We start from the raw sequence: 12,788 nt of genomic DNA, 5'->3' as shown, positions 1-12,788 counted from the left end.
TAAACCAGACCAGCTTCCTCTCTCGCTCTGTTTTATTTGTATTAGGTATCAAGTCCTTTGTTCTTGTGATATAAAATCTATGAGGTGTCTCAGGTAGATGAGGTCATCACTGCGCTCCTCAGTCCCCGGTGTCTGCTCCGAGCCTCCCGTGCTGAAGCACCCCTCTACTGTCCTTTCCAAAACGGCCTGCTGCCGTCCTTTTGTTACTGCGTTCAACCGTCCCTCAAACTCAAACTTCTGCACTCACACACGCACATGCACACCAAGTCCATCTTCTGTGCATGCACGTGGGTGGAACGAGAAGGAGAAAAAGTGAGAGAGGGCGAGAGAGAAAGAGACAGCGAGAATGAGAGAGAGGGAACAAGAGGGAGAGAGAGACGGAAAAGAGAGAGAGCAAGAGAGAGAGAGAGAGAGAGAGAGAGAGAGAGAGAGAGAGAGAGAGAGAGAGAGGAAAAGCCATGACCCTGTCCTCATGGTTTGTGCTGAAGTTTTCTTCCTCCTCTCCCTCCTCTTCCCCCTCCTCGTGGGGCCATGTTGGGAGCCGTGGCGCCGCACTGGCAGTCTCGATGTGCCCCCCACCCCCTCCCTCCCACTGTGTGCTGCTGGCCAGCTGGTTGCAGTCTACCTGAGTGGGTGGTGGGTGAGACTCCTCTCCTGTCTTCCTCAGGGCTCCTCTCCAGCACCAGCTGCAGCCTGCTCCACCCAGGGGCCACAGGGGCCCCAGGGGCCACAGGGGCCACATTTGATAGCAAACAAGGGGCTGGCTCCCCTCCTCCTCTTCCTCCTCCTCTTCTCCCACTTCTTCCTCCACCACTTCCACCACCACCACACGCAGTATCCTCTCCTCCCTCACCCCTGCCCCTCCGCCCTGTGGAGCCTCGGCCCCTGGAGGCCCCTGGTCTGCGGGCTTGGAGTCCCTCACTGCACTCAGAGGGGCTGGATATGGATGTGGAGGAGGCCCCCGAGGGCCCTGAGCCCTCCACCCCTGGAGAGGTAAGACCACGCCTTCAATTCACCCCTCCTTCCCCTCTCCCCAGGGAAGGAGCTGCCTCTAGACACTGATCAGGGTCCAGATCGTATCTTTAGATAACAGTGAGGAACATGTAGACTCTGACCTGATATCTGTCTACAGGCAACTCCCCCCTCCCCTTTCTTTGAGTTGACTTTTGGTGACCTGGGGTGGGTGGGTGAGAGTTGTTGCTGTGGCTTTAACTCTCTCGCCCCACCCCATCCATGCCCACCTGTAGCCTCACTGTAGTGTGTCTGTCTGTGGCTGTTATCTGTCTGTAGAATCCGTAGTTTTTCCTGTTTTACTGAAGATGGTTGTTATTTTGTTTGATTGTACTGTCTGCTTTGTTTGTCGTTCTCTTTCATTTTATATATTGTTTTTTTTAATAACTTTTCTTGATAGAGACTAGAGACCTAGAGAATTACTAACGTAGACATCAATCTCTCTAGTGTCATACTGTGTTAGTGAATAGCTAGCCAGTTGTGATGTTAGACATGACATAGATAGTCACAATAGCTCTAGGATTTTAGGACTGCATAATCAATAGTTGTTCACAATGAGAGGGTCTCACTGAGGGCTCAGGAAATTGCTTCTGTGTGTGTGTATATTTATAGGTGTGCGTGTGTGTGTGTGTGTGTGCGCGGGTCTGTGTGTGTAGGGGAACAGCATTTGGTTTCAGTGAACCACCCTCTCAACAAGCCTTTCAATCTCTGTGGAAAGCCATCTGTTTGCCCAGTGCTTGGTGTTCTGTTCTTAGTGAGGAGGAGGGAAAGGAGGGATGGAGCAAGGGATGGGGGAGGTGAAGAGATGAGGGGAGGTATTGAGGATAGTTTAGTTAGAGGAGGGGCATGCTTAAGTCTTAGGACTGAGATGAAAAAAGAGATGGAGACAGGGGTTTGGTGCTCCTTCACACACACACACACACACACACACATACACTTGCATGCACACACGTCTCATTATCTGTAACCCCACTTAGCAGAGACAAGCAAACATTCAATGCCTTCTCCTTTCTTCAGTTTTCTCTCCTCTGTTCTCGCTCTCTTTCTCTCTCTTTGTCGCTCATTCTCCTCACATTCTTTCTCTCCACCTGTTGTTGAGTGTGAAGGTGTTTGAGGCTGATTATAGTGTAATAGAACTGACCTCCCTCTGTTTCTCATCGTCATGTCCTGGAGATTTCCTCCCTGAGGAGTCTTGTTTGTGTTGTTAAAAATGTTGATATAAATCTTTCTTTCTTTTTTCCTGACCTATTTGTCTTGTGTGTTTTTATTTGCCAGAAGGAATGAATGAGGTTGTGTGTGTGCCTTTATGTCTTTGTTCACAGCTTGCCTTGCCAGTCTGCATATACAAACAGTTATTCAAATTATTATACAAGAACCTATACATGGGTCTAGTGTTTGTGAGTGTGTTCTAACAGTTGTCTTGTTTTCAGGAGGACATGCAAGATGAAGATGAAGCTCTGGGATACAGTACATGTATGTATCATGCCCAGAATGGCTGAATGTCAGACCTATAAAACAAATGTTATTATATTGTATTATTGTATAATTTTTACATTCTGACATGCCTCTCACTCTCTCCACCACTCTGCCTTTCTCTGTCAGCTCTGGATGGAGACCAGTCTCCTGTAGCGTCGGATCAGATGGTGGAGGGCAGGCGTGGTGGGGCTGGAGCCGGGCTGGAGGGCCTGGCTGGAGGGGCTGGGGGGAGGGCTCTGGCAAGACCTGTGGCGTGGCCCCAGGAACTTGCCTGCTCCCTGTGCAAACGGCTGTTCAGCAGCCTGGAGCAGCTCAGGGAGCATGAGTACCGACACACCCTGTCCCTCATGGCCCTGTCCATGGACTGGTCTGACCTCAAGGGCCCCCACCACTTCTCCAGCCCCCTCAGCCACAGCCAGCACTCCCAGTCCCTCATCCAAGCCCAATCTCTCTACCGCCCTCGGGTGGGTGAGCCCCCGCCAGGCCGCTACCTCTGCTCCCAGTGCCCAGCTAGCTTTACTCTCAAGTCCAACGCGGACCGTCATGAGAAGACCATCCATTTCAAGAAGAAGCTGATGCAGTGTGTGTACTGCCTGAAGCACTTCCGGGACCGCACAGACCTGCACAGACACCTATCGTCAGTGCACTCCAGAGAGAGGGGGCACAGCTGCCCGGCCTGTGCCAAGGCTTTCAGTACCCAGAAGAACCTGGCCACCCATGTGAAGGTGTGCCTCCAGGCAGGGGGAACGGTTGGGGCAGGCCCTGGTGGGGGGGCAGAGCAAATGTGGAGCTTGCCAGAGATGAATGCTGACACCCATAGTAATAATGATTCCCATTATCATCATGTCAATGTGGAAGACTGAGTTTGGATTGTCATCTAAGCGTCTGTGTACCCACAAGCAGTGCACTTTACCATTGAGTAGAATCTAAAGTCTCTAAAGCAATATTATGCCCATAGTGCATTTATTACACAGGTAAAAAGCATAAACATTGTCGTTATTTCTATGTATGTATTTCTATGGCCAGCTTTTGTGCGGCTGTAAAATAAATAGTAAACTAGCTATGCAATGGTACTTGTTGGGCTGTATCATTGGCTGAGATTCACTCAGCTTATTCCAGCTCCTGTACCTGTGTCTGTCTGTGTATGTTGCGTCTGTGTATCTTTTGTGCACTGTGAATGTTGCTATTGAAGATGGTTGAATGACCATTTGGAACTCATGGTATTACTGACCCAACCGTGCTGTGAAGCTGTAGGCCTCCAGGGACAGCATGGGGGGCAGGGTGGGGGATGGTCTCCTCCTCCCTTTCCTCCTCTTCACCCCCAGTCTCCCTCTCTGTCGCCAGTAAACACACAGCCTAGTCCCTTCTCCTTATTAGGCAGGGAGATCTTTATCTGTCTCTCCTTTAAAGAGACACAGGAACCCCCACTCGGAGGCTCAGTGGTGTGCTGCTGTCAGCACACCACAGCTCCTCCTGAAGGAACTCACCTGTACTGCTCTGCCGTCGCTCGGCTTCCACTCACTCAAGCTGTTCTTCGCAATCATCTTAAAGCCGTGCATTTTGGAGTGGTCTTGACAACATCCCTTTATTGTCTCTTTTGTCCTTTCGTTGGATTCTGTGCTATTTTAATACGTGAGATCTCAATTGATCTGGGGTACAGGCTGGCCTGGAGAGCTCAGAACAGCCCCACAGATCTGCCTTGTCAGAGGGCGTTGTTGGGGACACAGTGTGACTGACCATTAGCTTATGTAGTCGTCAGAATGCTGGATGGCCCTGCCTTCACTGGGGCTTCACTCTCTTCTTAACAGGATAGATTTAGGTAAAGGCTATGGATTTCAAAGCCACTTAGATAATAGAGGGACATTATGTCTGGGATTGAGGACGTATTTTGCTAGGCATAGGGCCCTGACCTTGCTATATGCAGCTTTAAATGTCACCTCTTTTAGCCCAATCTGATTGACTTCTGACCCATTAAATACAGAGGAAGGAGTAATGTGTAGCAGGGAAGAGAGGAGAGGAAAGAGGGGGATTTAAGGAAGGTAAGCGAGGGAGTGGAATGGGCTAAACGAGTGTGAGGATGAAGGAGGGAAAGAGAGATGCAGGGAATCAGAATGTGTGTTTCTCAGGGTGGGATGCTGGATGTGAGTGCCAGGGTCAACCTGAGAACTAGGCCAGTCATCTCCCTCCTGACAGGAAGTTCCACATAGACAAGCCCATTTCTGCTCGCTCGTTATCTGATGGAGTGACAGAGTGGCGTTGAGGAGTTTGGTTTGAATTTATAATTTAAGTGAATGGTTACTCTATGAATTCATCGGTTTGGTGGTGAATCCGTTGGCTTGTTGATTAATAGAGGTCTTGATGGAACCAAGCAGATGGATGTCTCTCTTTGCCTGTACTGATACTGTGAACACTGCCTCAAGTAAAACGTATTCTCAGGGGCCTGATTTCCTCTGTCTGCTTACTGCTTCTGATCCGTAATGACCCATCCAGGTTTGGTCTTTGCCACACCACAAGGTGTGAGGATAAGTTTGGGTGAGAAAGCGGAACTTGGCACCCATTTAAGGAACTCATCCACATGCTGGCATATATAAAGAGGAACTCACGTAAATGTCAAAGTAAAGATCCCTTTTCTCAGGGAATGACATTCCTGGCCTCTGGTCAACCCCAGGAAAACAGACTATGTTGAAGTGAAACCAGAAACTAGCTAGGAACTCAGACATCTTAGCCATGCTCGTTTTGGTTGCATTATCGTGACTTGTGATTTTAAAATTGATTATACAGTATTTTAGCAATTATCTCTCTATGATGCCCACACATAGGAGTGTATTTTTCTAAAGTTGAAATTCCCTCATAGTTTGTATATTGTGTTCTCAATAAACTGTAATGCAGAACTTCATATCGACTATGGTCCCTTCTTTTCCAGTCCTGTGTAAGTAGTAAGTACTGTTTCTACTAAAATACACTCTCTTCTCAACTTTATTTACAAGTATACAGAATGAGGAAAAATATAGAGGTGACAACATGTATCTATACACCCACTCCAAATATACTTTATGAACCTCCATCTGGTTCATGAGAATCTCTGAGGCAACAATTTTGTACATGGGTCTTAACTTCTAAAGCGTCCATAATGTCTTTGTTCTGTTAGCTAAAGTCCTTTAAGACAAGACAAGTAAACATTCCCCCCTACACACACACGCACAGTCTCTTTGTTTGATTAACCAATAAACTGGCTTAACCCCCTAGACTTTTAGACTTGAGATAATGGGCTTACATTCCCGTTGGAACATGAGGTACGATTACAGTGTTTTGGTCCCGATTCCCAATGTGAGTGTGTGTATGTGTGTGTCTCTATGTCTGTTGATGTTAGAACGTAATTTACGGTCCAACCCGTCTGTCTTTCCCCTTGCTGTGTATATCTACTAGACCCTGGGTAAGAAAACTGTGCCTAGAAGGAATAAACTGCATGTTATTGTCTGTGTGGTGATGTCTGTGGTGTTTCTTTATCTTTATTGCTTTAATTTGAAGATAGACCAGTTGCCAGGGAAACTGTAGAATTGACTAGCGAGTTTGATAGGGGTGTTCTGGCGAGTGTACTTCACTTCTAAACTGAGGTGAAAACAAGCAGCAATTAAATCACAGATTGGACAAGTCTAAATGCATACTGTTTGACGTGTCAGACAATTTAGCGGACAGATGCGAGCTACATTCAAACTCATTCATTTCCCCCCTCCCTCCTCCCTTCCTCTCTCTCTCCACAGTGAATGACTTCACAGTGATCCGTAAAAAGTTCAAGTGTCCCTACTGCAGTTTCTCTGCCATGCACCAGTGCATCCTGAAGAGACACATGCGCTCGCACACTGGAGAGAGGCCCTACCCCTGTGAGATCTGTGGCAAAAAGTTCACCAGAAGGGAGCACATGAAGAGACACACACTGGTGAGTGCGGAACTCAACTCTCACCACCAGGGGGAAGCAGATAACTAAGTGGCTGGCATTCCTCTGGCCTCGTGAAACTCACACACAAGCACAAAACATCTATTGTTTATAAATGTGTATTCATGAATGTGTTGACTTCAAGGATAACACTTTATTTTTAAAGAAGACACTTGTTTGTTTGTGTTCATGCAGGTGCACAGTAAGGATAAGAAATATGTGTGTAAGGTCTGCAGCCGAGTCTTCATGTCAGCCGCCAGTGTTGGAATCAAACATGGCTCCCGTCGCCATGGCGTCTGCGCTGACTGCTCTGGACGGGGGATGGCCTCGCTATTGGACCACAACGGGGAAGCGGGCGGAGACCTCTCCCCGGAAGACGAGTTGTACACTGGTGATCATCGTTTCCACGACGACCAGGCAGAGTGTGATGGTGACGGGGAGGAGGAGATGATGGTGGAAGGAGATGGAGAGATAATAGGAGAGGGGGATGAGGAGGGAGGGAAGTGGAAAGAGGACTCAGGGATGATGGCGGAGGGGGATGGAGCGTTGGACAATGAGAAGGAGGAGAGCGACTCTGCACAAGAGGGAGATCACCACAACGGGAGCGAGAAGGACTTTGCATGGATCTCCTAGGATATGCTCGGATCTCCTACGGGTATCTAACTGATCTCTTACGGTCCCTAGTAATCTCCTAGGAAGACTTCCTGCTGTCTTTACCCATGTGCTCCTCCATGGGCAGACCCTCCAGTGGGTGGAGTGTGTTGGGAGGCGATACACGACAATGATCTGCAACCTCAACTAGGTCTAATATATATATATATATACATATATATGTATATATAGGTATATACAGTATATATACCTATATATATACACACACACAAACACACTTACTTGCTTCACACAGTCACTTGCACACATTGTCAAGTGTGAGCCCTGTGCTAGTGATTGGATTGCCATGACACGAGACAGAGATGGTTAGATTGAGAGGGTGTTTCTGCTGACCTCCTGTACTTCTGATGCAGTGTTTCTTTTCTGTGTTTTTGTTGTTGTTAGCTTTCCGAGGGCCGGACCAGAGTCCCTTCGTTTGCCATACTGTCTCAGTGGGACTGAAACACACTCTACTGCACCTCGGGCAGTTGGAAACCACAACTGCTTTTGAAAGAGGTCGCATGGTCATGGTTGACAAGGGATGGTTGACAATTTTTGGAATGCACCAGGTGGTGTATTATTTCCATAGGGCATAGGCGATGATGTATTCCCCAGTAAGGACAGTCTTTCTATCTATTGCAAAGCTGCAGGATGGGCAGCCACTTGGTCCTGCAGAGTCAACTGCCACAGACTTGCACTTTAATGACAACTAGACTGCTGTCAATGCCCTGAACCTATGGTTTACATTTTTTGATCTGATTTGACCTAAACAACTCGGTGACCGCACCTACCTTTAAGGATATACTGTATGTCCTCTTGACTGTTATCATCACACACACACACACGTATATACATATATGTATATATACGTATATATATATATGTATATATATTTGCATATATATACGTATATATATATGTATATATATTTGCATATATATACAATGTAGATTCAATTTAAGGAGCAGTGCATTGAGTAAGATGAGATACATAATCTTACATTCCCCATTTCATACTATTTTTACATTCATTTTTTTCTAGCTCTCTCACTCACTTTCTTTCACACTCTCACCCACCTCCTATATCCCTTCCATTCCATACCGTCCCACTTCTGTTCAGCTCATGTAAGTCGATTGTGGGAAACCTGGAGAAGAGATGCCTCAAATAAGTTACGTTTTTGTCATTTTTATATCTCAATTTATTGCTACAGAATATGCACACAATTCCTTTTAATTGAACCTTAAGGTATGGCTCATCTTTTATGTCATGGTGTTTTATCAGTTTGTACAAAATAAGAAAAGAGAAAAAGCTTTGTCTGTGCTGTTGAGTGCTTTTCGTTGATTTGGTTGGTTGGAAAAGTTATTTATTGAAAATGCATATTTCATAGTTGGGTTTATAAATAAGACATTCCCTCTTATCTGGATAACCGAGTGTGTTTGTGTGTGCGTGTGTTTGAGAGTGAGAAAAAGAGAGAGAAAGAGAGAGAATTTATTAAAATGTGTGTGACAAGATAATTGATCATTTGAGGGACGCAGATCACATTGTCTTTTAATTATGATAATTATGATTCCTGTTGTTCTTATTAAGTGCTGGATGCTAAGCTTTACCGTGTGTTCCTTTTTTTGAGATTTTATATCATGTTTAATAAGTAAAAGCTTTTATACTTTGCCTTGTTGTGGACAGCAAGCCATGAGGCTTTTTTCTCAGTCGTTTTCTTGTGCCAGTTCCCTGCTTCTCTGTTGTATTTGCTTTTTAACAAGAGGGACTGCAGAGGCTAACAAGTGCAGAGGCTAACTTATTATCAGTTAGATATTGATTGAACCATATATTCAGCACATGCTTCTGCATCACTAATGTACACTAATTGATTGATATCAAACCAAAAACAATCTAATATGTTGTACACTTTAAGTGCTTTTGTTTCTATAGTGCAGGTGCAAATAATTTGACTTTATTGTGATCGATACGTTTTGTTGGGTTGTTTTTGTTTGTTTTCTTACTTTCTCACAGTTTGAAAAGTGCACGATATAGTATTATTATTGTTATGACTATGATTTATATGTATAAGGGGCCTTGTGGGAGACCTGCCTGTCTGATAGAGGTTGCATCTTAACCCTGTTGCCCTTTAATAATCTTTGTGCTCTACTGTACCGCCTTGCATGAGATACGAACAGCTGTGAGCCACACTCAGAGCTCTGTGTGCAGAAATGCTGCAACTAGAGAACATACTACACACTGCCTCTCAGGGCTGGCAAAAGTGTTTCATATTTCTATCTGCAGGCTCTGAATGTATGTCTCACAGCCTGTTTCGCTGTACTATGAGAGGAAGGACTGTGTGCTGAAGTGAAGCGTCTGGGAATTGATTGCCAATGGTGGTCGTCAGTATCAGGCCTCATTAGTATGGACTGATGTTTCCATCGACCCCCACTAAGCACCTCTCATAGACACAATGTGTGATTTGTGATGCCTTCTTCATGCCTGGCAACTAGCTTTATTTAAGTTGTATAATTTATTGTGTCTTTGTTTTTACCCATCCACCATCTATTTCTATTTCTGGGAAGGAAAACCTAATATTATTGGGTTGGATATTTTGAATGTTTATGGTAAATATTATGAGATTTTTAGAAGGTGCAGTATTGTGGAAGGAGTCCATGATCAGTAATGTGTCGGTGTGTATTCTCCAACTTGTGTGTCTCCAAAGTTTGCATCTCCAAAGTGTGTATGTGATGTCATTCAGAGCCCAGGGACCAGAGCCAGCCAGCTCAGCTTGGATGGTCTCAGGGTCTTCTGGGTCTTCTTCCTCATACTGGGTTGTACTTCAGGAAACGTCCACCATCCAACCCCCTCAACAATGTGCCTCGATACATTTCCTGTATGTGAGTGTGTGTGTATCTGTGTGTGTGTGTGTGTGACTATGATCTTTTGATGGATAGAGATTATTCAACCTTAATCACAGGTCTTAAATATTGGGAAAAGACTGTGGTTCCGGACATACTAATCAGCTGACTGAAGCTACTGTACAGGTTATGTTTGTGACCCAGTGTTGACCTTTGTGCCCTAATTTGATCTTGGTCTTAACTGCATGCCTGTGTCCATTTGTCATACCAAAGCTCTGTCTCGGCATCTGCACACAACTGTATCATTCCACACAATGCAAAACTGGAACTGGTTGCTTTATAGCAGATGAATATGGGTATTCTTAGACGTGTACAAATTGCAATCCTGATTTAGACTGTATAGCTTGATTCATATGTGCAAATCACGAAGCCATAGATATGGTTATATCTAGATTATATGATACTTCAAATTTTTACATTTTATTTTAGATTTTGTTTTCTTCTAAGAGTGATGTTTGTACACCTTCATATATATGAATTTATATTACTATTATATATTATTTATTTTCTCTCCCAAGTTTCTGAGGTGTCTTTTGTTTGTAAAGGGGAGTGGCACTTGAAACTTAATGTTTTTGTTGGGAATCTTGTTCAATATGATACTGACTTTATATTGATGCTCATAAACCTGTGTTTGTAACAACAGTGTGTTGAATAATCAGAAGCCTGTCCTGTTTTCTTACCCGGTCTGTTCTGGGCAGATGAAGTGCGCTTGTGTAGATTTTCTGTTAATGATAGTACTGATCACTTGAGGCATTTTTACAGCCCAACATGGGGCGTTACAGTTTTGATGTTGGGGCCAGCTTACTGGCCAGGCCTCTTTCTACTTCATGTTTAGTGGGATTAGCTTGACTATTATTTGCAAAACCAATCAGTCTCAATAAATTTTGAAATTGCTGCTGCAAAGAATGTGCCGTGCATTTCCTTGTATCCTTTGACCTACTACCAGCGTTTTTAATGAGGGTAGTGCAATTCTCAAGTTCCCCACATGGTGGCAGACTGTAATCAGAAATCCAAAGGTGGAAAAGATTAATAGGATTGGATGGCATATCAAATGATCCAATACACACGCTCCATTAAGAGATGGTAATGGCCGATAGAAGATTTAACCCATTCACGTTTATTTCTCTTCAATCACATTTACACAACATCTATTACATATCAGCATCTTCCTGTCATGTTTTTATTTTAACACTTGAGGCTGGACAGCCCATGAGTGTCATGTTGCAGGCTGGATGCCCCCACTGCTGTAGACTAGATAGCACCCTCTGTCTGTGTGGAGGACCACTGGTCACACAACAAGAGTCTAAATGGAAGGAGAATTGCCCTTAGACTTGGAAATTAGGTCAGCAGTGTGGAAAGGTACTCGATGCAACATGTATGCAAGAATTTCAAATTCCCCTTGAAGTGTTAACATGTGTACTACAGCAGAACAAGTCTGTCTTTGACATTAAAACCATTTGCTGGTGGGGAAGCACCTATAAGGTTTGGAAATGTACTGTGCACTGATCTTTAATCCGTGTAGAAGGACAACTCAACTAAGCCTTCAGTGTTGTACTGACAGGAGAATATGATGCTGGACATGCAAAACAACCATCTCACTCTGAATCACAGAGAATGAGAGAACATCAATAGATCAATAAAAGTGAAAAATATAAAGCAACAATAAGGTCAGTTTCACACCAGACATATTAAGGCTCAGTAAAGACACAACATATTAGCAGAAACAGACAATCAAAAAAAAAGAAAGAAAGAAAGAAAGAAGGAAGGTGTGTGACATAAGGACATAGTAGAGGAAGCAGAGAGTTCAGAGGAGCTGCCGAGCAAAGTGATACATTTGTTTTGGATGGAGATCCATTGGCATTGCTGCTGCTGAGTCAAACATGACAACTTGGACATTCAGTACACAGCGAGGGAAACATTTGGAAAACTTTTCTGTCTGCTGCACATTTGAGGGGTTTGGTTAGCTTAACATACTGGGTAACGTGGGCGGGACTACAGTAAATCTTGAAAGAGAGAGGTGGAAGAAGGAGAAACAGAAACTAAGGAAGGAAAAAGAGAAGCCATGTCGTGAAAGGACAAGGGGAAGACTAGGATAGACAAGACATGGTGGCAAGCGCGCCTGTTGGAATGTTCAGGGCAGGACAGTAGTTCCCTAAAGATAAAACAATCCCTCAAACCAGGAGCCAAAGGGTGATCCTGCCTAACAACAACAACATAACATCAATACCACACAAAACATTAAACAATAACAAGATGTTCAATATTTGGCCGGGAGAAAGACACAGAAAGACAGAAAGACAGTGATCATCTGAGGCCTCTGTGTTTCTGACACAGACAGTTAGTTCTTCCAATTAAAGCATCTCATTGCACAAAAGAAATTAAAGCAATACTGCATGGTTGTGTTATTGATATGATACAGAATGTGTGATAAGTCAACTGTATGTCTATGAGTATATATTGTAGATACTGAAGTCGGAATGCTCTCTACAGGCTCACTACACGCAGAAGAAAATAAACGTCCAAAACAGGAAGAGAAAAAAAAACGTTTCTTTTTGTAGATTTTACATTCACGTGTTTTCTTTTCTCTCCCCTTTGCTTCTAATCTACAATAAACAAAGTCACTATAGTTTCTCGTTTGCCTTTTAAAAAATAGAAGAAATAATTCTGAGCAACTCTACTTAAAAAATGTTTTCCTTTTCATAAAACAGAAATAGAACAACACAGAAAACAATCCTAACTGAACAAGCCGCATGGTTCCTTTTTGTTGCATATGTACAGGAAAGGCCTGAAACTACAACTCCCATCTCTTCATTGTCACT

The 12,788-nt window shown here is 44.2% G+C and overlaps 1 protein-coding gene across 1 annotated transcript in view; it reads left to right on the top strand.

The window, feature by feature from the left end:
• Window positions 1-7,056, top strand: part of zbtb46 (zinc finger and BTB domain containing 46) — a 41,610-nt gene extending 34,554 nt beyond the window's left edge. The window contains 2 exon segments of the mRNA XM_067240647.1: window positions 6,249-6,424; window positions 6,617-7,056. Of these exon segments, the coding sequence (XP_067096748.1) occupies window positions 6,249-6,424; window positions 6,617-7,054 (614 nt within the window). The 3' untranslated portion in view covers window positions 7,055-7,056.
• Window positions 7,057-12,788: the final 5,732 nt, after the last annotated feature.

This window comes from Osmerus mordax, chromosome 7 (assembly GCF_038355195.1).
Source record: "Osmerus mordax isolate fOsmMor3 chromosome 7, fOsmMor3.pri, whole genome shotgun sequence".
In the NCBI taxonomy this organism is placed as follows: domain Eukaryota; kingdom Metazoa; phylum Chordata; class Actinopteri; order Osmeriformes; family Osmeridae; genus Osmerus; species Osmerus mordax.
This window is presented reverse-complemented; position numbering and strand designations above follow the sequence as displayed.